The 23,019-nt window shown below is 49.0% G+C and overlaps 1 protein-coding gene across 11 annotated transcripts in view; it reads right to left on the reverse strand.

Annotated features, from left to right (window-relative positions):
- The window catches only part of ATP2B2 (ATPase plasma membrane Ca2+ transporting 2), a 363,792-nt gene that overhangs the window by 118,468 nt on the left and 222,305 nt on the right, over positions 1–23,019 (reverse strand). For all 11 annotated transcript variants that reach the window (XM_036431068.2, XM_036431062.2, XM_045579174.1 and 8 more), the window contains one exon: positions 12,257–12,774. In XM_036431068.2, the coding sequence (XP_036286961.1) occupies positions 12,257–12,455 (199 nt within the window). In that variant the 5' untranslated portion in view covers positions 12,456–12,774. The remainder of the gene's footprint in view (positions 1–12,256; positions 12,775–23,019) is intronic.

Here is a 23,019-nt window from a genome sequence, read left to right on the forward strand (position 1 = left end):
TTCCAAACCAAACTCATTCCTGCCAGACCCATTGTCTTAGTCACACTACTTCTCTGTTTAAGAATATTTGGGGCTCCCTTTTGCCTCTTAATTTAAGCCCAAACCTTTTGACTTTACAAAAAGAGTCATAGTACAGACTCTGGAGTTGCCTGCCAGGGTTTGAATCCCATTTCCTCCGTTCATTAGCTGTGTGACTGTGGGCAAGTTATTTAACTTCTCTGTGCCTCAATTTCTTTATGTGTAAAAATGAGGATAATACCAGTGCCTTCTCCATCAGGTGGTTGGGGGGATTTAATGAGGTATGATGTATGTAAAGCTCTTAGAATGGTATCTGGAACATCTATAATGCTCAGTTACTCTTAATTATCACCACTATTCTTTTAAAAAATATATATTTCTTTATTGATTTCAGAGAGGAAGAGAAAAGGAGAGAGAGAGAGATAGAAACATCAATGATGCAAATCATTGATCGGCAGCCTCCTGCACACCCTCCACTGGAGATCGAGCCGCAACCCAGGCACGTACCCTTGGCCAGAATCGAACCTGGGACCCTTCAGTCCACAGGCCGACGCTCTATCCACTGAGCCAAGCCGGCGAGGGCAGATCATCACTACTTCTGGTTGTTCCCTGCCCTGATCAGATGATTGGTTCTTCTTATTGCCTCTGTGCCTTTGTCGATACTTTTCCCTCTTCCTGGAGTGCCTTTCCCCACTGCAAACCCTGCCTGTCTCTCAATGTCTTGCTCAATGCCATCTCTTCCATGCAGCCCTTCCTTATCATAGAGCTGAAGAACTTGCTTGTCCTTCTCAACTCCATGGCAAGCTGTCCAGAGGTATCCCACAGAAAGAGCTGGATTTTCTGTTTAGAAATGGTCCCTTGGATCATCTGCTGGGACCACGGAAATTTCCAGGGGGCCTCCCTTTGGGGTGGAGGCTGGCGCTGCCAGGTGGCTACAGGGAACCATCTGCAGAGGTGCTAATTTCCACTGACTATAAATAACTCCAGGTCTGAAACCACAGCAGGGGCTTGGATTGTGCCAGGAGGAGTAAGATAATCGCCGTGGGGTGAGGGGGGGCCTGCATAAATAAGTTACCTGCTCTGTCAGGGCCTCTCGTGTGACAGGCAGGCCTGGAGGGAGAGGCTGCTTCAGCTCTCTTGACCTCTGTGGGACCCAGGCGGGGTGGACATTCGAGGTTGCCTAACGCTAGAGACAGTCCGGCCTGCATTACTGAGCAACATCTCTCACCCCTCAGTGTGACAGATAAGAAAACGGAAACTCAGGGGTGCAAAGTAACCAGAGTCCAGTGTTCCAGAGGCCCGGGCCAGGGAACACACAGGGCCTTTGGAAGCCAGTGAGGGTAGGGCTCCAAAGCCTCCTGGGAGGAAAAGTTTGCTGGGCCTGGGTTTGGGGCGAAGGGCCAAGGGCACTGCCCCTGCCTGGGCTGTGGTGGGGCCTTGGCCATACCCAAAGGATTTGATGTCAGTTATTCAAGGGAAGAGGAATCTGGGGCCTGGCTGTGAGCTAGCCTCCCTCTGGCCAGTCTGACGTCGGCACTCCTGGGGCACTGCAGCAGCAAGTCCACAATTCTAGAATGTCCGAGCCTGGAATAGCTGCAGAGACTGCCAGACCCACCCTCTTCTTAACGTGGAGCTTGGGGAGAGTCTTGGCTAATAAGGGCCAAAGTCAGGCTGGTCCCCTCTTCAGTCTTCCCAGCTCAGCGTGTCTTCTAGCACCGGTGGTTGGAGCACACGAGGCCAGACCATGGCTAGGGTGGGGTGGTGCAAGGTGAACCTTCCCCGAGGGCCCCCTGGGGACCAGGTGCTCTGTGTGTATTTTCTCACTTAACCAACAGACCAGTATGGGTCCTGGGAGCTGGATATTACGTGCTCCATTTTATAGATATAAAAACTGAGATACTGGGAACTTAAATTACCTGGGCCCCAAACAGGCTTCAGATACTCTAATTTAACACCTTTCTCCTATATCAGAGGTTTAAATTTTTTTTTTCTTTTCTTTAGAAAATAAAAACAAAAACACCCTTTTAAAAATTTTACCAGATGCCCTACCATGCAAAACAGATCAATCAGAGGAGCCTCCCTGGTACATGGTGGGGAGGATAGGGCACTCAGCACTGCCCTGTCCCCTAAGGCACCGCACTCAGTGAGTTCTTTGGCTCGCCTGGCCCCTGGAGAGGAACTATACTCAGGGCCTTACCCTCATAGCACTCACATTCCACACTCACATGGACGGCACAGAAAGACCTGTTATCCAAGCTGACAGTCTGCACGTACTGCATCAAACCAACTAAAACCTAGAGTCTACAGAAGTCAAGTGGGCTGGAATCCTCTGCCCTTTGAGATATCTCTTAAGCTCCAGCACAATGAATTCTCCCCGTGCACATTCTGGTTTCCCCTCAGGGCCTTCGCTGAGGCTGTCACCCGCTCTAAGAATGTGCTCTCCTCCCCAGCTCTGCATGCTCAGCTCCTCCCTGTCCTTGGAAGCTTTGCCAATCAGGCAGAGCTGACCCTTTCTTAACCTTCAGCACACACCCTCTTGTTGTAGAGTTACTTTGGCAACAGGAGGCAGTAGATTAAAGAGGATGTGTGCACAATCGGGACCCAGCCTGAGTACCAATCCTGACTAGGCCTCTTGTTAGTAATGGTGTCTGAGCCTCGATTTCTCCATCCATAAATTGGGGATATGAACAGTTCCTGTTTCAAAGGTTGGTGAAGATTCAATGAGCTGATGCATCTCTCATATCACAGTTAGTAGCCAGGACTGCAGCTAGAAGGGGAGAGTCTTCAGGAAAGGGGTGATGTACAACCCAACTCCGCAGCCCCTTTCCTGGGAATCTTTAGGGAGCTCTGGAAAGAAAGACAGTCAGGAGGGGCTCCTCCTTGGCCCCTGTCCCTGGCTGCCATCTTTCCTACTGGATCCTGCCTGCTTCTGTGCCCTTGGGGTTGTCTCCTGTCTGACCTCTATCTCTGCTCCTTGTATGGAAAGGGAATGTCCTGGAAGGCTGTCCCTGTCCCGGCCTCCCATCTGTCTCATGTGCAGCCACACTACACACAAATCGCTCCTGAGGAGTGTTTGGAACTTCTCTTCCCAGAAGAGCAATGTGGTCCAAGCCTGCACATAGTAGAACACACATATCTGTTTAACAAATGAGTATGTGTCAGACTACATCTCCACTTGGCATGACAGAAGCAGGAGGAGCAATGGGATATTCTGAACACCTGTATCTTCTGGTTCTGGAAGGTGGGCAATATTATGATGTCATTTATAGATGGGAAGTGAGGCTCAGAGGGATGGAGTGACTTGTTCAAGGGTCTCAGTGTTGGAGCTGGGACTCTGAGTTAATGTTCTCCTCATTCCTTCTCTTTTTTGAGCATGCACTAGGTACTTAGCGTTTAGTGCATATTCATTCTGCAAAGCAAAGATGCTTCCATGGAGATGGCTTCCTCTCTAAGCATTTGTTTCCTGCTCAAGGGGCTGCTGTGAGAACTACATGAGAGAGAGAGAGAGAGAGAGAGAGAGAGAGAGAGAGAGAGAGAGAGAGAGAGAGAGAGGGAGAGAGAGAGAGAGGGAGAGAGGGAGAGGGAGAGAGAGAGTCCGAACCTGATAAGTTTGCACACAATAAATTACAGCCGGTTTGGGGGGTGGTGGTGGTGGCCTTGGGACTCAGGCTTTTTGCATGGTCGGTCTGCCTGGTAAGAGGCTCCCCCCACTGCCCATATCCTCTATTCTCCCTTTAGGTACCTAACTGTGCAAAGCACCTACCTGGCCAGCATGCCTTCCTTGGGACACGAGGTCCTCTAGTCCTGCTGATATCCACTTAGAAACGCTTGGTCAGTGACAGGTCAAGCTCTTTCCCTAATTGTTCTGCACTCTGCTAGCCACCCAGGCCTGCAGAACTGTTTGCCTGGTATACACTCTCCTGCCTCCATCCTAGGAAAGTGGGTAGCACATATTAATCAACAGGTAGGTTTATCTTATTGATGATTCAGAAAGATGTGCGGGTAGCATTCTGGAAAGTGTCCACATATGACTCATCAGATTTTCATAGAAAGCTGTGCTTTTAAAGGATTTTTCCCCCTGGTGGTGGTGGTGGTGGGATGGGGTGGGGTGTATAAGTACTGCAAATCAAATATGGTGCTGACAATTAAAAAAAAAATCATAGATTCATGTGTTGCTCATGCCCATTGATCTGCTCAGATAAGCTACCTTTCTTAGCTCCACTAATTTAAACCCAACTTGTCCCTGATAGTCACATAGAGAGTTCTTGCTATCCTATATTATAAAAAGCCTGTGGTTGTTACACCATCACGCTGTAACGACTGATCAGCAGAAGGCAGCGTGCATGACAGGTGCGTGCGGGTGGGCAGAGCTGCGTGTGCTCGAGGTGCGTGATGCTGCATCCTGGTGGATGCTGGCAGGGACTGGACCAGAAGGCGCACCAGGGGAGTCCTGTGGCACTGGCTCTCTATGGGCCACACTGCGAAGAGGGCACAGGGGATAGGTACTGGTGGGCGGGGGCAGGGAGCGTGGTGCAGGTACCTAGGAGGCGACTGGAGGTGCTCCCACCATGGGGGGAAGTGCTGGGGTGCATGTGGCCTGAGGTGGGAGGAGACAGCACATTGGGGAAGAGCATGAACTGGAAGAGGAATTGAGGCAGAAGGTAAAAGCTGTTACTAGAGGAAAGAGCCGAATGGTTCGGAGAAACCAATGGCTCAGACACTAAACGCCGGGAAGGGAGGAATGGGGACCAGGTAGGCACAGATGAACTCACAAGGCCTGTGGCAGCAGATGGCAGAGGCTCAGGAAGGGCATGGGTGGGGCCACATGATTTCACTCGCTTGGCTTCTAGTCCTATATAATAAAAGCCTAGTATGCAAATTAACTGAATGGCAGAATGACTGGTTGCTATGACACTCACTGACCACCAGGGGGCAGATGCTCAATGCAGGAGCTGCCCCCAGCCCACAGGCCCCAGGCCAGCCAAGATGGGTGCCACTAGGGGCCCTCCCAATTACCCTGCCTGTTGCCCCACAGAGGGAAACAACTGGTGGCAGTGCAAGGGGTAGAGCCAATGAGGGGGCAGCCCCACCAGTCACCCCACAGATCGGCCCTGATTGCCATCCAGGCCTAGGGACCCTACTCATGCACGAATTTCATGCACTGGACCTCTAGTAGAATAACTGATATAGCACCTGCCATGTGCCAGGCACTAAGCGCTTTACACATATTACTTTGACTCTCATGACAACCCTATGAAAGAGGCACTGTTATTCCATGTCACAGACAAGGAAACTGAAGCACAGAGAGGTTAAAAAAGGCCCAATGCTCCACAGCTGGATAAGAAATGGAGCCAGAATTTGACTATGACATGGGTGGGCCACTTCACTGCTGGTACACTAGTTGTAGACCTACTTTGCCTAGACAGACCCAGCTTATGTCTATTACCATGGTGTAACAATTAACAGTGCTGTGATTTGGCACCATATTTGGTGCTCTGAATCCTGCCTTCACCCTCAACTGCCTCCCTAATTCTATCCTTCCTCCCCATCAGGTCAAGCACCCCTCGCACAGAACATGCCTGCTCTTCCTCCATACACTCCTCAGCCCAGAGTAGGAGCCTTCTACATAGTAGGCCCACAAGCATGTATGTTTTGCCTCCATTACCCACTCCTCCTCCAGTTTACATGTGGTTTGAGTGGACTGGCCCCTCTGTAGCAAGCATGTGACCCAGATCTGACCTATTAGCCTATTCCATCCTCCAGCCACATAGATTGGTTCAAGATTGGCCATGTGACTCCTGCTTGTGCCAGTGAGAGTCTGTTCTGGTACTTAAGAGGAGGCCCTGAGAAAGAGGTGCCTATTGGCACTGGAGTGGCTGAGATGGGAAGGTGTTAGCCTGAAGATGCTAGGGCACTCATAGGGTGAGCACCTGCCTGAAGTGGAAAAGAAAGATACTAGGAGAGGGATGGACACAGTCCTCCTGGAGTATTGGAGACCCTGGATCCAGCCTTACCTGAGGCCATCAGTCCCTGGACTTTTTGGTTGCACAAGCCAGAAAATAACTTTTTTTTTGCATACAATTTGAGATGGGTTTTTATCAACCAGAATCCTAATAGATAGAAATACTCAATAAAGACTGGAAGATGATAATTTTTTTGTGGAAAACTTTCAAAGCAATTTCAACTCACTATTCCAAATGGCTAAGAGTGAAGTAGCACAATCCCCATTTTACAAATAAGAAAAGTGAGGTCATGAGAATCTAAGTATCTTGTCTGTGATGACAGATGAGGTTGGAAACTTCCCCACTTCCCACCTCCCCAACAATCTTCATGCTTTCCCCTCCCCCACCCATGCCTGTATTTGCAAAGGTGGCTAGTTTTCTCAGTCTCTTAAATACTTGGATATTTTTCTCCTCCAGGCCTTGCACCCGACAGAGTGTTCTCCTTTATCTCTGGCCAGGCAGTGAACTCCCCATGTGGACCCTGTATCTGAGCAGTCCCCAGCTTCACCCTGTCTGGCACCCAACTAAATCTGTGGCTGCCTCAGTTTCCCTGTCAACCTGTCAGGGCCCAGTGATCCTTGGGGAAACAGACAGTGACAAACAGAAGATCCCCACCTGCTGCCTCCACACTCTTCCATGCCCAGTTGGTGGTGGCAGCTCTGTGGATGACCTGAGCCCTGCCAGGTCGGAGGGGCATTCTCTGCTAACATCATATTTATGCAACACGAGGCACCAGCCCCCATGATCTGCCCTCCTATCCTCCCCCAGCCCCTCTCTCTTCTTCACTTGGACAGGCTGTAGGATTCATACAAAATTAACTGGAGGTTCCGTTTCACAACACTCTGAAGTATCCAGTTCCCACCCCACCTGCTGTGGCCCCATCTTTGCTGTTCCCCTTCCTCCCACACTGAGAAACATACAATACAGGGAGTGCCCAGTGGGACTTGTTGGAGCTGCCCCTCCAACAGCCTGAGGCGCGGGTGACAGGAAGTGAAGGCCGAGAGCTGTGTGTGTGGAGCAGCTTAGGGAAGTGCCACTCTAGGCTTGTGGACCTGAAGCCGACTGTTCCATGGGTGACAGAGGGTGTCCTGTGTCCTGTCCCCAGGTTCAGCCTTCTATCCTACACAGGGCTTCCCCATCTCTTCTTTCTCCCTCTCTTCCTTCCTTCTGTGAATAATTCCGAGCCCCCAAGCATCATACTGGGGATATGGTGGAGAATGACAAACAGCTCCTGCTTCCAGGATCTCTTAAGCCACCCCAACATCCATTACCCATCTTTCCAGACTTGTCATGTGTTTGCCTACTCTGGGAAGTCTCCTCTAACAGCACATTAACTCTTCGCTGGGCACTGCCTTATTAATTGCCTGATTCACAAGGATGGAGCTCATGCATATTGTTTTTGAAAAGAAATTATTAGGCATAATGATAACAATCATATCACCATTTTGTAAGTGTCTGGGGTCTACCATACACTGCATTAAGCCTTTCATGTGAACAATATTTGAGAAGTAGGTAGTGTTAGTATCCTAATTTCACAGATAAGGCAACTAAGGCTCAGAGAGTTACATTAAATTCTCCCAGTGTCTTGTAAGAGTAAGACAGTCAGGATTTGAACCTGGGTTTCTGGGGCCCTATGTCCCAGAGTGAAAGGGTGTGGAAGGAAAGGGGACAGTGAGGGCAGAGAAAAAGGCATTACCGCAATAGAACAGAACTAGTAGAGGAAAAGGAAATAAATGAAGCTCAAGTCGGGGGCAGAGGCCACCCCTGGCCTCACAGGGATGAGGTTTACACAATAGTTGTCCTCAGAGTTGGGCCTTTTGGTAGAAAATCCAACACTGTCTGTCTGTGGGAGCTGAGCCTCTGGCCTGTGCTGGCGGCAGGCAGTGCCCTGGGTGGGAATAGATTTCTATGACTTTAAACCGTCTCTATCACATGCAGAGATCTTTTTGCTTAAAGTTAGCTGGACAAATGGAAGGCTAATTTATGCATGGCTGTACTTTCCTATAGTGTGATTCAGAGGCCAGGGCTTGCTCATTGGGGGCAGATTAGGAGCAGGGGTGTCAGAATGGCCAACCTGAGTCCCTGGGTGGAGCTGGCACAGATCCACACCACAGGGCTCTAAGTGAGGGGGTGGGCTGGAGGCGAAGCACTTCTATAAATCAGAAGAGGCACACAGGGCAGGGCAAATGCTAAACATGAGAGAGAATAAAAAGTTCCCTGGTGGCCCACCCCACTAAGGCCCTCACCAGACAGAGAGCACCTAGAGGACTGTGCCCAGGTGCACATGCCTGGCTCGGGGCTGATGGCACACCTGGGTGCCATCAGAGCTGTGTTCAAAGTCTGCTTTGATGTGAACTGTGGTGATGACCTCAAATCCTCATGCTCCTCATCTGTAAAATGAGATAACAACTCCTGCTTCCAGGCACATGTGTAATAATGATGCAGAATAGCCCATTGCAAAGTGAGGCACTGACCAGTGGGGACACTGACCAGTGTTCCGGAAGAGTCAAATTCCACCATTTCTGGAGAATGTGACTGCTTCTTCCAGAGTAGTAATAATCAATGAAGACCATTAAGAGCTGACATTTATTAAGCACTTAGATACTGATTTCAATGAATGAGAATGTTCACAACCCACTTTACTGATGGGGAAATTGAGGTGTTTAGTCTGCCCATGTACCAAGTGCTTTCCAAGCTATTCCACTTTGTCCTCACCATAATCCTATGATGTAACCACTATCAATTTCCACATTTACAGGAGATAATGAGGAAACTGAGGCAGAGAGAGGTCAAGTAACTTGCCCACAGTCACACAGCAGGTAAAGGCAGAACTGGGATTTGAACTCAGAGCACCCAAATCTAGTGTCTGTGGTATTAGGCTATTCTGCCCCTTTCCAAGCCTCTTTTAGTTCCACCTGCACTCTGGGAGATCCTTAAAGTGACCAGACGTCCCGCTTTTGGCGGGACAGCCCCGATTTTTAACAATTTGTCCCGCGTCCCTCGGCGTTTTAAAAAAGTCCCGATTTTTGGAAAGAATCTTTTAAATCTTTTGGACTTTTTAAAATGCCTCAGGACGTGGGACAAATTGTTAAAAATTGACCCTGTCCCGCCAAAAGCGGGATGTCTGGTCACTTTATTCTAGGGACCAATGCAGCAGGGCTCTGGTAAACCCTACCACAGGCTTTCCTCCTCCTCTGAGACCTTTCCCATCAGAGGTCTCATTTGGTCCTCAAGAAAAATGAGGAAACCAAAGCTTAGAGAGGTCAGACAAAAGATGTAAAGGCAGACACACAGCTGGCGGGTGGCAGAGCACTAGTCAAAGCTGTTACTATTCTTTTCACTTCATAGATGAGAAAACTGAGTCCCCTTTACTTTTCATGTAATGCCTAATTTATAACACATTGAAATTCTATGGGATCCTCAGAAATGCTGCTTTATTCTCTTCTCCTTCCTCCGTAGCCCAACACCTCCTCCTCTAGGAAGCCTGCTCTGACCTTCACTGCCCACCCATTTACCTCTCCCATGAGCTCTGGGGCCTGTGCTGCACTTGGTCTGGATTATTTACTGTTTTGGTTGCTGACATTTGAGCTGCTTGCTCCCTGTGGGCTACCGGCTCAATGGCCATGTCTCAGGGTTTTATGGGCAAGTTACCTTCTCACCTCTGTGCCAGGCACCAGACTAGGTGTTGAATGTATAAAGAGGAGCAGGACAGGATTCCTGCCCTCAGGTGCAGGACACAATGAGCCGACTGGAATTGGCCCCACACAGTGCTGGAGCTTGGTGATGCACCACTCAGTGTCTCAGGGGGTGAGAGCCTGTTAAGTGGGAGGGGAGGACGGAATTCTTTTTTTCAAGTTTTTTTTCTTTTCTTTTTGATATATTTTATTGAGTTTTTACAGACAGGAAGAGAGAGGGATAGAAAGCTAGAAACATCGATGAGAGAGAAACACTGATCAGCTGCCTCCTGCACACCCCCCCACTGGGGATGTGCCCGCAACCAAGGTACATGCCCTTGACCAGAATCGAACCCTGGACCTTTCAGTCCACAGGCCAACGCTCTGTCCACTGAGCCAAACCGGTTTCGGCGAGGATGGAATTCTTTATGGCGCTCTGTGAAGGCCTGATGGTATGAGCCACATCTGTTGCATGCTTTTCTGGGGAGAAGGGTCACAGCTTCCATCCAGACCTGGAGTCCAGAGACACTTAAAAATTCCTGATTCAAGAGAATCTTCTGGTCCTATTCACAAGAGCCCACTTGGGCAGCCCTGCCTCTTAGGAGGCCAGGTATGCCAGCCTGATGGCGGGGGTGTGCACAGCCATTCTGCCACAGACTAGTGTCCACACAGGCTGGGGTTCAGGAGCCTCAAGGCAGAGACTGCTTCCATTGCAGGTCATTCTCAAGACCTGAGCTAGAAACACACAGTGAAGAGAGGACGTTTCCTCTATTCCACATGTGTCAAACACAAGGCCCGCGGGCCAAATCCGTCCCGCCAGGCCTTGCAATGTGGCCCGCACCGTGCTGTCATCACTGCACTCCGCTGCGTTTCCATCACAATGACAGTTTATGACTGTTCAGTAAACCATTCGGCCTGCGATTTAGGCTGGATTTTAGATTTTGGCCCCTTCTCTGATTGAATTCGACACCCCTACACCTACCCTCCCTGCCCAAACAATCAGACACCAAGAAAACAAAGGTGTTTCTGAACTTCAGGCTGAGCTCAGCCCATAGGCACAACATCAGAGACAGTAGCCAATCTTGGAAGAAGGAAAGGCTTAGCTCTTCCTCCTGACTCAAAAGGGACTCAGAAGAAGAGAGACACAGATGCCTCAAGCTACTGGGTGCAGGCACAGGCAACCACAGACTGGCAGATCCCAGATGAGCAACTAGGTCCATAAGCAACCTCTATAGGAAATGCATTCAGGGTTAGTGCCCAGCCATGCACAAGGCATGGGGACTGGAGTTAGGAGATGGAGTGAGAGGAATCTCTGGCCTCAGATTTGTTCTCTGTCATATGGGGATAAGGATTCAGATGCTTCCTGCCTCTCAGATTGTGGTCTATACCTGGGGGAGGAATTTTCATCCACTCTCCTCAGAATAATATGGCTGCCAATTGTTGAGCACCTACTGCCTTCTCAGGTCTCCACAAGGCACTGTGAAGTAGGTGCTGACCCCATTTTCCAGAGAAAGAAACTGAGGCTTGATGCAGCCTCTTTGCACAGTTATAGGACTGGGGATTCCCTGAGAAGAGCCTCACATCATGCCTTTGGTGTTCATGTGGGGAACTCTTTTCCTTCATTTGGGGATGGAGACTCAAACTGAGTGCTGATGACTGAGCTGGACTGCTTTTTCTCCTCTCTGCCTCATGGTAGACGGCTGGGCTTTGGCCCCCTCCAGAGAAGCTCTCAGGAGGTTAAAATCTTTTCTCTGGAGTTGCAGGTCTACTTATTTTGGCGGTTGCAAGAAAGTCCCACACCCATGTCAAGGGCAAGACAGACATAGCACCTGTCACCCTTCCTGTGATGGCCCATCTTCCTGCTGCCCTGTCTGTCCAGCAGTTTCAAGGCCTATGGCTGCCTGGAGACCTAGGAGTCCCCAAGTCAGAGTCTGGATTTAGGACACTCAGAGAGGACCCAGCCCAGGGGCAGGGGTTGGGAAGCTGGAATTGGCTGCATTGCAGCAATGCTGTGGTTCCATGCTGGAGCCCAGAAAAGGGAATTTTAGGGGTCTGGGGAAGGGAGGATCCTGGAATCCAACCCCTGTAGATGGGGGAGGGGGAAACAGGAGCCCCGCCTGAGCTTTGACGAAGGCAAGCAAGACATTGGCTTTTCTTCTGGCCCCACCAGCCTCCCTTCTGGCCCCGCCTTGGAGACTGGGTGCCTCTCAGATTTCCAGGCTGATGAGCCCACTCCTGAAGTGGATGTGAGTTGCCCATTCTGGATGATTTTGGCATCTGGTTTCCAGAACATACCCCCTGACCCAGCTCTGTTCCTGTGGTTCTCTCTGCAGGTGGCTTGGGTCAGACCCCAACGTACAATAGGGAGAAAATGGAAGCCCCATCCTCTGGCCTATCCAAAGGGGCTGACCCTCAGCTAGAAAACACCAGAATGGCCATACTGGCATATCAGCCCCTGTCCAAGACATCCCTGAGGTTAAATATTATGCATATTGCTCCTGGAGCCAACACAAATGGCAGTCACCAAGACGACAGCCCTGGGTCTGAGTCCCCCACACCTACCTTCGATAGGTGAGGTTTTGAGGCGCCGGCAGATGGCTTCGGTGTCCCCGTAAGTCTCCTTGATCTTGACCACAGCCTCAGTGCTCCGCAGTTCCATGAGGGAGCGGAGCTCCTCCAACGTGCACCCAAACTCGCCTCCATGGCTTGACTCATTTCTTTGGTTTTTGGAGTAAAAGTCGCTATTGGTCATGTCACCCATGTTTGCCACAGTCCCTGCTCAGGGTGGGCCCGAGGGTCAGCACTGGACCAGAGGCTACTGGGTGATGGCTCTGTGTGGCTGTCCTCAGCACAACCTCACTGGATGGCTGCAGCTCCTGGTGGCCGACTCCGGGTCCCAGGGGGAGGGGGCAGTCGAGGTGGACTGACAGCAGCAGTGGTGAACTCCAAGGGGTGTCTCTGGGTGCAGGGTGAAGTCCAGGGGCTGGAGGGGCTCAGGGCTCTAGTCCCAGTAGTCTCCATTCAGCGGGGCCCATGCTGCTCCCCGGAGCTGGCATCTACATGGTCAGGGATGGTGGCTCCTGTGGGGCAAGCACAGAGTGGTGACAAGAGTTAGGAACTGGAGGCCTTCTGAGATGGGTGCTCAAGAAGGCCCAGTGTATATGTGCCCACCCAAAGTGACACCCAAGCACCCTAATGCGGGTGTTTTGTATGACACCCCATAACAAACCAGCATGTACTATAAATCCTAACATACTGGCACTCTCCTGGAGACCCCCATGATATACCACCCCCCCAACGCATAAAATACCCAATTTCCTAATTGTCCACTGTGCTATGTAACATGCTGACTTCACAACACGTACTCTGGTGCACATACACCCTCAGATCCATAGGTTCAGGGTGCCCTGCAACACCCAATCCACCTACTTTTATGGCCTACCACACTGCCAAACACACACAATTCACAAGCCCCACTTCCCACACATGCTGGTAAACACCCCCCTCTCTGTCACACACAGTGCTACATGCAGTAACACTTCTGGCATACACCTAACATCCCAACCTCCTTACCTCAAAAACACCTGTGTTCACATCCCCTCTGTGCACACACAGGCCCCTTTTTCTCTCACTATGCCAACATATTTACACACATCCTATGACCACACAATTTGGGGCATACTCCCCACCTATAGATGCCACCCATGTCCATGCCACCTACACCTGCTGACATACACTGTCCTCTCCACTTGGGTCTTACAGGCATGGGGATGGGAGAAAGCCACCCACCTACACCCTAAGCCCCCAATCACATTAATTAAAGCTCTTGGCTGGGCCAGAGGAGCCAGCTCATGCATATTCACCAGGACATCATTGAGCCCACAGCTTGGCCCAAAGCATGAGCTGGGGTTCAGGAAGACCTCACCTGGGGGCTCTCACAGTCCAGCACCATAGATGGTGGCCTCCACGTTCCTCTGGGAGCCCAGGAAGAGGAGGGAGGACTGGCTTCTCTCTGCCTGCCTGGCCACCCTTGCAGGAGTGCGGCATCTGCAGGGCTGCCAGGAGAGAATCCAATCTGCTTGGACACCCAACACCAGTGGCCAAGGCCCTGGCAAGCGTTGGGTGACAAAGGGCCCCTGTTGAGCTCGGCTGGTCCTGGCACGGAAACTGGCTCCACCCAGCAGTCTCAGACAGCTGGCCAGTTAGGTCCAGGACAGTGAGGGGGAATGGAGGAGAAAGATGGGATTGAGCCCACATTCCATCCCCAGCTTCTCCCTCTTGTCGCCTCTCCCTTGCCCCACCTCTCTCCTTTGCAATCCTTTCCTCTTGCACAGAATTTCAGAGCTGGTGACATTTTAGAGTTAATCTCATTTTCCTGAAGTTCAGAGAGGAAAAGGGCCTTGTCCAGAGCCACAAAGAGCTAAAGCAGAGGAGCCTGCGTGTCTGGTTTCCGGACTCCCACCCTGGTGCTCTGTCTCCTTCCCCTGAGGGGCACTCTCTCCTTTCTCTTGAAGAGACAAGGCTGGTGGGTAGATTGTGCCTGAGTTCAGTGAAGAACACAGGATGGAGTCTGCGAAATCTGGGTTCCCATCCGAGTTCTCCCAAGCCCTGTGGAACCCTGGGCAAGCCCCTCCGCTTTACTGAGGCTTGGCTTCCTCATATGTAAGACAATAGGCAATCTCCTCTTGCTGCCTCCTAATTTCCTGGGAGTTAACTATAAACCATGTTCAAATCTGATGTTTCAATCTGGGGTATGGCACTTCCTAGCTAAGGGTGGGGGTGCTGGAGCTGCAGGAGAGATGGCCATGCCTTCCAGGAGGGCGCTTTTACCCACGGCTGCAGCCGGAAGCCCTATCTTTACACTGGGACCCACAGATGAGGCAGAGTCCAAGGATGCCTGCGTGTATAGGTGCTGTGGAGGTTAACAGTAGGAGCTCTAGAAGCCACAGTTTTCTGGTCAAATTCTGATTCCTTTACCTCCCAGCAGGAAGGGAGGCAAATTAACTTTATTTGTATGATCGTTAAAAAGAGAGGGGGAATAATAGTATCTACCTCACAGGTATTGTGAGGTTTAAATTAGTTATTTCACGTAAAATACTTGCAACTGAGCCTAGTAATTACTGAATAAGCACTCCATAGTTATTGTGATTATTACCAACCCATATAACTGCTTTAGGGGACAGACGGTCTTATTATCCCCATAGAACATATGAGGAAACTGAGGCCAAGAGAGGTGATAAGATCTGTCCAAGGTCATACAGCTAGTGAGTGGTGGAGTTGGGATTTAAACTCAGGTTCTCTGGGTCCAGAGATTCTCTTTCTTAATCAGGACACTTTGCTACCCTCCCTGGTGAAACTCCCTCGTGGGGTTCTTAGGATACTTAATAAAGTGTCATATGTGAATGTAAGTGCTTTGTAAACCATGAAGGACTTTCTAAACTTGAGGCACTGTTTTCTATCTGTCACTCTGATACCTGTGGTGTGGCTTAGACACACTCATAATTACATCTGACAGCACGAGCCATGAGAAGCGTTAGCAGTAATTATATTTGTGATGCAATTGTAAGAATGAGTTAATAATGGCCTATTGGTAATTTTAATGATGATTATGTTATGATAAATAATGATCTTCAACCATCTATCCACCCATCTACCTGTCCGTCCATCTGTCCATCATCCATCCATCCATCCATCCATCCATCCATCCATTCTATAACTATTTGGGGAATCTACTCTGTTTCAAGCACCGAAGAATCCAGACATGATCCCTGCCTTCCAAGAGCTGACAGTAGAGAGGAGAGACAATTAAATGGGTAATTTCTATATAACTTGATGGGTTTGCCATGATGGTGAGTCCCAGGTGCTATAGACACCCAGAGAAGAAAGATCTGATCTGACTCAGGGTATCAGGGAAGATGAGTAGGGAATATTTTCCCCTCTTCAGGTTAAGTAGGCCTTAAGCCAAAAGATGGACATAGAAGAAGTTGAAGCATACAATTATCTACTAGTGAAGGGTCAGGAGAGATATAATAAAAGGTTCAGAAAGGGACCTGTATGAGCAGATATAGAAGAATGAAATGCTGGAATAGCAAAATCAGTTAAAAGTCAGAATTTTAACACTGTAGATGATTGATCTTAAACTTCCTTCTTTGAGATTTCCCACTGTAGTTACTCTTTTGATGTGGCTTGTCCTCAGACTGTCACCCCTTGCTCCTGCATGTCACCAATGTATGCATGAGACCAGCCCTGTTCTGGGCATCTTGGTTTTTCCTTCTAAGTTGCAGAGCTCACTTTGGTATTTGATCTAACTGTAGGATTTCCTTGCTTAGAGAACTTGAAGTCCATTGGCCCAGAAGTACTTATATGAGGCCTCCCAAATGGATATTCTAATAGATGGACAGAGCTGAAGACCTGCCTGTTAGTGTAGAAACTATCAGTTTCCTGAATTCTCTAGACTGGAACACTTTCCATTCACCCAGCCGTTGCTGCCTTGACACTGACCGGTTCTGCTCAGCAATGTCCTTTACTTGAAAGCCTTCCCTGACCCTGCAGGGCTATGTAAATGCTCCTAACCACTAGATGCCTCCTGCGTCATACCACACTTCACATGCTATTGCTTAGACCTGCTTAGTTGTCTTCCTTCCCCAGTGGGCAGTAGTCATGTCACTTTTGTACCTACTATGGTACCTGGCATCCAGAAGGCTCCCAATAAATGCTTGATGAATGAATGAATGTCTAGATTGGCCACTGGGTCATCCATCAATTGGAAGTCCTTGGATCTCAGTTTCCTCAGAATGCCTATCTTACAGGTTGCTAGAGATTAGGAAAGATATCACAATTGGTAGTCATACTTTTTTCTTTGAGATGCACCCTTGCCCTCCATGTCCCAGGTGCCTTTCATCATAATGAGGCTTGGGTGTGAGGCTGGAGTAGGCAGCTGTCCCCTCAGTCACAGCTCACCAAGCTCTGACATCCTTGCTGCCTTGCCCAAATACCACCTGAACTATCACTGTGTAGCTGAGACATTTAATGAGTGGTGTGACCTTGGAGAAGTCATCTAACCTCACTGGTGAGGCTCTCTGCAAACTGGAGTTGATCCATCTGTCTAACAGACTGCCATGAGGATGTATGGAGGCCCTACAATGCAGGCTCCTGTACCTTCCCCTCCCACCCTGTTATTAGAAGTGAAGCTCTGTTATGGTTGCGATGAGGTTCATTTGCAGCCAGTTCTCAACACTGCACTCACTCCTGCCCTAAAAAACAGGCACACAGGCTACTATGGACTGAATGTGTTTACTCCAAATTAACATGTTAAAGCCCTAATTCCCAATGTGATGATATTAGGAGGTGGGGCCTTTAGGAGACAATTAGGTCATGAGTGTGGAGCCCTCATGGATGGAATTGGTGTTCTTATAGAAAGTGACATGAGAGAAGATCTTTCTCAGCTCTGACATCCTTGCTGCCTTGCCCAAATACCACCTGAACTATCACTGTGTAGCTGAGACATTTAATGAGTGGTGTGACCTTGGAGAAGTCATCTAACCTCACTGGTGAGGCTCTCTGCAAATCTCTCAGAATCCAGGAGAACAGCAAGGATGTGAGGACATAGTGAGACAGAAGAGGGCCCTCACTAGGAACCCAATCGGTTGGCACCTTGAGCTGAACTATCCAGTCTTCAGAGCTGTGAGAAATAAATTTCTGTCATTTAAGTAACCTGGTCTATGGTATTCTGTTATAGTGGCTGCAGGGAATGAGACAGGGCCTGGGCAGGGCATAGGACCAGTTCTGGGCACAGAGGGGATGAGCAACACACTAGAGGTCACATAACCACCTGAGGCCAGAGCCCACTGAAAGCCCCTCCCTGTTTTCCACGCTCTTGCAGCATGAACTTGACCAAACCCCTTTCTTCCCTGGACCTCAGTTTCTCCATGTGGAAAGTGACGAGATTTGACTAGTGCTCTCTGAGGTTCCCTTTAGGCTTTGACAGTGCCAGGACCTTCAGAATCCAGGAGAACATTTTGACAATATTGGATTTATGCATTTCGATTTCATCTCATTAGCATTTAAATGACTCTGTATTGTTATATTTCAATGACTCAAGAATAGGTTAGGGGCACCTTAATAAAAAGTCTTTGCCAGGAAGGACACTTGCAGAGGAAGGAGCAGTTTTTGTGTGTGTGTGTTTTAGTTAATTTAACAAAGATGGAATCTACCTTTTGAAGGAAGGATTAAAAAAGAAAACAAAACCCCAAACCAACAGCTTTTTAAAATCCTACTGAAGGATGGTAGCTGGGACAATTGCAAATGAATTATGTGCTAAAAATAACTTTTGAATGTTGAATTCTTCTGTTTTAAGATGTGAATTTAAATCCCACCTTAATATGTATTTTAAAAGTCATCTTTTTGAATAATCTCTGGCAGCCTGATAAATGTAGAGGACACAGGCCCTGTCTAGGGGCCCCTGGTGAGGAGGCTTAGTGCTGCCATTGGTTTTGTGATTTGGGCAAGGCTCTTAACCTCTTTCTGTGTCTTGGTTTTCTCCTCCCCAACAAAGCCAACTTCACAGCCTACTTCATAGAGTTTTGTGAGGACTAATTGAGATAGAGCTTAGCCCAGTTCCTGGCACGGAGAAAGAACTTGTTAAATGTGGTTGTCCTGATCATGATAACTCAATGCCTCTATCCTCAGTCCCCCACACTACTGTGCTCAACGCAGAACTCAGACTGACAGAACCATACCCACAAGGCCTCTGGCACTGCTCCAAAGGTTGGGGAGGGTCCCTGCTTGGCACAACACACAAGGCTAGTTTCCTGTCTGCTCTGGTCCTGGCTGACTAGCTTCTTTGGGGTAGGATATTTTCTTTCTTCCCCTAGATGCAAATTCTGGCCTTTCTGTAGGGCCCCCTATCCCAGCAAGGGGAACCTCCACCTAGGCTGTCACCCAGGAAAATGTGTGGACTCAGCCACCAGCCACAGCTCCTCCCTCAGCCTCAGCCAGACTATTGTAGTTACTGCCTTAGATGCCTTTTTCCCTCCCTCCCTCCCTCCCTCCCTCCCTCCCTCCCTCCCTCCCTCCCTCCCTCCCTCCCTCCCTATGTGTGTGTGATGGTCCCTGCGGTATATTGGCAGATTTGTGCCTAGTGTGGGTGACCCTGAAGGGCAAGGTTTGCTGTGCAGTTATATTGGACTGCCAGCATGAGTGTGTGTCTGTGAGTGTGAGTGAGCCAGAGATGACTGTGCCCACACCTGTCTCTAAGTAGACAGGCCCCACAGTGTGTGTGTGTGTGTGTGTGTGTGTGTGTGTGTGTGTACACGCATCAAAGCTGACAAAGAAAATCTCAGCTTTGAATTCTCACAGTTTAGGAGAGGGAACTGGGAATGAGGAAGGGAATTGAAAAATGAATACCTCAGAGGCAAATTTAGTGCTATTTTTAGAAAACTCCTATCCTGCTATTCAGAAAAGGAAAATCTAAAAAAAAAAAAAAAAAAAAATTAAAAAGTCTGGCAGAAACAGCCATGCATCAGCCCCGAAGGCACAGATAGCAGAAGTAGGGCCAGAGGGTGGGATGTTTGTGATGTAGGACTTTTCATGTACCTTATTATCCTCATGCCTGTCCTGAGGGAGAGGAGATCCAGCCCTTAGCTGCCTACTAGGTCCAACTCCCTCCACTAACCCTGTTCTCCAGAGGAGCAGCCAATGTTAGATGGTAGAAAACACCCATTTCTAGTCTTCAAAGTGTCTTAATATTTATTCATCCTCCCACTTATCTACCTGTCAATCCATTCATCCATCTATCTGTCCATCAATCCATGCATCAATCCATCCACTTATCTGCCTATCTATCTGTCCATTCACCTATGCATCCATCATTTGCTGTCCATCTGTCTATCTCCCCATTCTTCCATTCAGTCAAGTCAGTCAACCTAAGGAGGTGCACCTCAAGCCTTGCCCCAAATCATTAGGATTCTGAGGAGAGAAAGAGAGGTGAGCAGACCCTGTGATTTAAGGTCTGATCACTCTGCCATAAATAACTCCCATGACAACTCCAAGGTCAGGATCTGAAGGCTGTGTTGAGTGATTCCTGCACAACTTTTGCTTCAGATTTTGGAAGGATATAATCCAAATGGCTCTTGCCTGGGAACCAGATCTGCTGGGTCCAGATCTTGGCTTGACCACTACTATTAATTGGTCTTGCTTAGTATAAGCCTCCATGGGCTGTGTGGTATCACTATCCCTACCTTACAGGTGAGGAAGTTGGGACTCAGAGAGGTCACAGTGGCCAAGGCTATTAAGATGGGACATAGCATAGCTTAAATACACTTGCTTTAGTCCAAGGCTTCCATCTTTCCTCTGTGCCCCATTGTTCTTCACTAACTTGTAGTATGGCTTTGGACTATATAACCTTCTCTACTGTGCCTCAATTTCCTTTTCTGTAAAGTGAGAGGGAGTTTGGAAAGACACCCAGTCTCAAAGGACCAGTGTAGCACCATCCTCAAGGATTCTCCCATTATCTGATACTTGCTTCTCAGAGCACACATAATTCCTTGAGCCTCTTTGCCACCATATCATCCCCATTGCAAGCCACGTCCTGCTTGGCTGTAAGCCGAAGGAAGGAGACATGCCCTAGAACCCGGCAGTCATGAGCTGATCAAAATTCACCTTCTGTCTCAAACATGCACTGCCCTTCTTGGGTCTTGGCAGGGCAATGTCTGCTTTCCAAGGTTTGTACCCTTGATATGCTTCTTATTTAGAATTCTTTCCTTAAAAAAATCTTTGAGAGTTTCCTGATGAAGCTAAAATAGCAAAGCACTAGAAGATGGAGGCAAGAAAGCCTAGTGGAGACAGAAAAGTGTGTGGAGACTTCACTTTGGGCTGCAAGAAAGGGACATGCATTAAGAAAGTTGTGAACTGTGACTATGCTTGGGATGAATAAGGTGCTCTGGATTTCATTCTCTGGCTTTAGCCAAAAGCCTTGGCAACCTCTCTGGCCTCAGCTCTCACTTGCCTATCTATCCCTATAGTTGCACTGACCTTCTTGAGGCCTCATTTGCTGCTCTGATTGCCCTCAGCCTCTAGATCACATGTGTCAAACACAAGGCCCGCGGGCCAAATCCGTCCCGCCAGGCCTTGCAATGTGGCCCGCACCGCGCTGTCATCACTGCACTCTGCTGCGTTTCCATCACAATGACAGTTTATGACTGTTCAGTAAACCATTCGGCCCGCGATTTAGGCTGGATTTTAGATTTTGGCCCCTTCTCTGATTGAGTTCGACACCCCTACTCTAGATACTAACTGGTTGCAGTGACACTGTCCCATCCTACCTTCATCTTCCTCCTGCTCTCCCATGGATTACAAGTAGAGGCCTGAAAGGGGCTGGGGGTGAGGGGACAAAGACTGATAATAACGGCAATGCTTAGACTGTAGCTATTTGTGCCAAGCACCATCCTATGTACTTTACATTTGTTATCTCATTTAATCCTTCACAACAACCCTATGATACAGTAAATGCTAGCACCTTGTTTTACAGAGGAGAAAAAAGGGGAAAAGAGAGTACAGTGGTATAAGGTCCTTGGGTGGGAATAGCAGAGCCGGATATCAAACACACACACACAGATAAGCTTAAGGCACCCACCCCTCATGCTCATTCACATCCCTTTCTCCAAAAGACCAGGCTCCTGCCCTTGCCTCTGGTTCCTGTAGTGAAGCACGGGGTTCTGTGGTGTCAGTGCTCTGGCCACACACAATAGATGACTTGGTGAGTTTTCAGGCTTCACCTCTGACTGTGCAGGAGCTATCTCTGGGGATAAAGTACTGATTGATGGATGGAGGTGGATGCTGGGGAGGGATTGGATGGCTGAGGTCAAGGAACCTGATAACTGCAGGTCCCCACTCCCTGCAGGGCTGACTAGCAGTGACTGGGAGTGAGTGCTGCTCACCTGGTCCTGGTGCTGTCCTCTGGGGAGGACAAAGAAACAGGCACTGGGGAAGTGTCTTCACTGGGAGCTGTTCCCAAGGACACAGTGCTGACTGGGGGTATGAGGTGGGCTTTAAGAACCAGGTGCCAAGGAGCTGTCCAACTGTCCACAAGCGGTGGTGCTGACTGACATAGAGAAAAGGATTATAAGTACCCCTAAGAGCTTTCTAGGATAGCAGTGCCCACCAACAAAGTGTGGAGTTGGGAAGCCTGAGGTGGTTGGTGTAGGTTGACTGGGGAAGGCACATGGCCTGTTCCATGAGCTCTGTGAATAGGCATGGGGAGCTGACCTCAGATATTTGGTACTGACACTCAAAGCTAAGTTCTCAGACAATGGGGTATCCTAGTGAACAGGTGTGAACCAACAAAATGACACTAAACAAAAGGCCACTCAGAGACACTAAAGTGCATGCACTGAGAACTCACCTTGGTCCATCAGTGCCATCTGTCACCAGTGCCAGAAACCCACCACTAGTGACCCATTATTTTGCACTGTGCATGATGCTTTCCTTCTGATTCCTTCCAGAATAATATTTAAATGGTGGCATCTCAGTCTGACTGAGCTTATTAAATTTTTTCCTCTATGGGTTGGAGTAGGACTATTCATTCACAGGCATGCCAGGGGATGAGTCCAAGTTGGAAGATTACTTTTGAATAGCTAGTGAGTCCTTTGGGGTCCAGACCAGAGAAGGAAGGTAAGATGTGGGGAAAAGTTATTCTTTGTGGGCTGAGAATGCAGGCTCTTCATCCATGGCTTTCTGACTGGCCCCTCAATTGTCCTTGCACTATCCCCAGAGGGATGCTGATGGTGACTGCCCTTTACTGAGTGGTGTCCATGTGCCAGGAGCTGTATTAGGCTCTGGCCACATCTTATCCTACAATAAGCCCACAAGGCAGGCATTATTATGACGAGGAAACTGAAGCTCAGAGAAGTAAAATAACATCATGCCCAGGATCACACAGCTAGCAAGCGGTAGAGGCAGGAGCAGAAATGGAACCTCTCTGATGCTGAAACCACCATATTATGCTGCCTCTCAGGTTGCGCACACCATTCTCTGGATTAAAAACCACTTCTGGCTCCCCACTGCCATCCAGGATCCTGCCTGATTGGCTCGGAGATAGCCTCCCTGAGCTCTGGTCTAACAGCTCTTGCATTTCCAGAACAACGAATGCATGCATTGCCTCCCACACTTTGCATACACTGTTCCCTCTCTCCAGGACTGTCTACACTTGCTTTCCCATTAATCCTCTCCAAGGCCAAGCATACCAACTTCTCTAATTCCCTGGCTCTAAATTCCAACCCTCTTTCCACTGCCAGTCCATCATGTGTGGTTTGTTCTCAAGTTCACAC

Source organism: Pipistrellus kuhlii, unplaced genomic scaffold, assembly GCF_014108245.1.
Source record: "Pipistrellus kuhlii isolate mPipKuh1 unplaced genomic scaffold, mPipKuh1.p scaffold_m20_p_11, whole genome shotgun sequence".
Lineage (NCBI taxonomy): Eukaryota > Metazoa > Chordata > Mammalia > Chiroptera > Vespertilionidae > Pipistrellus > Pipistrellus kuhlii.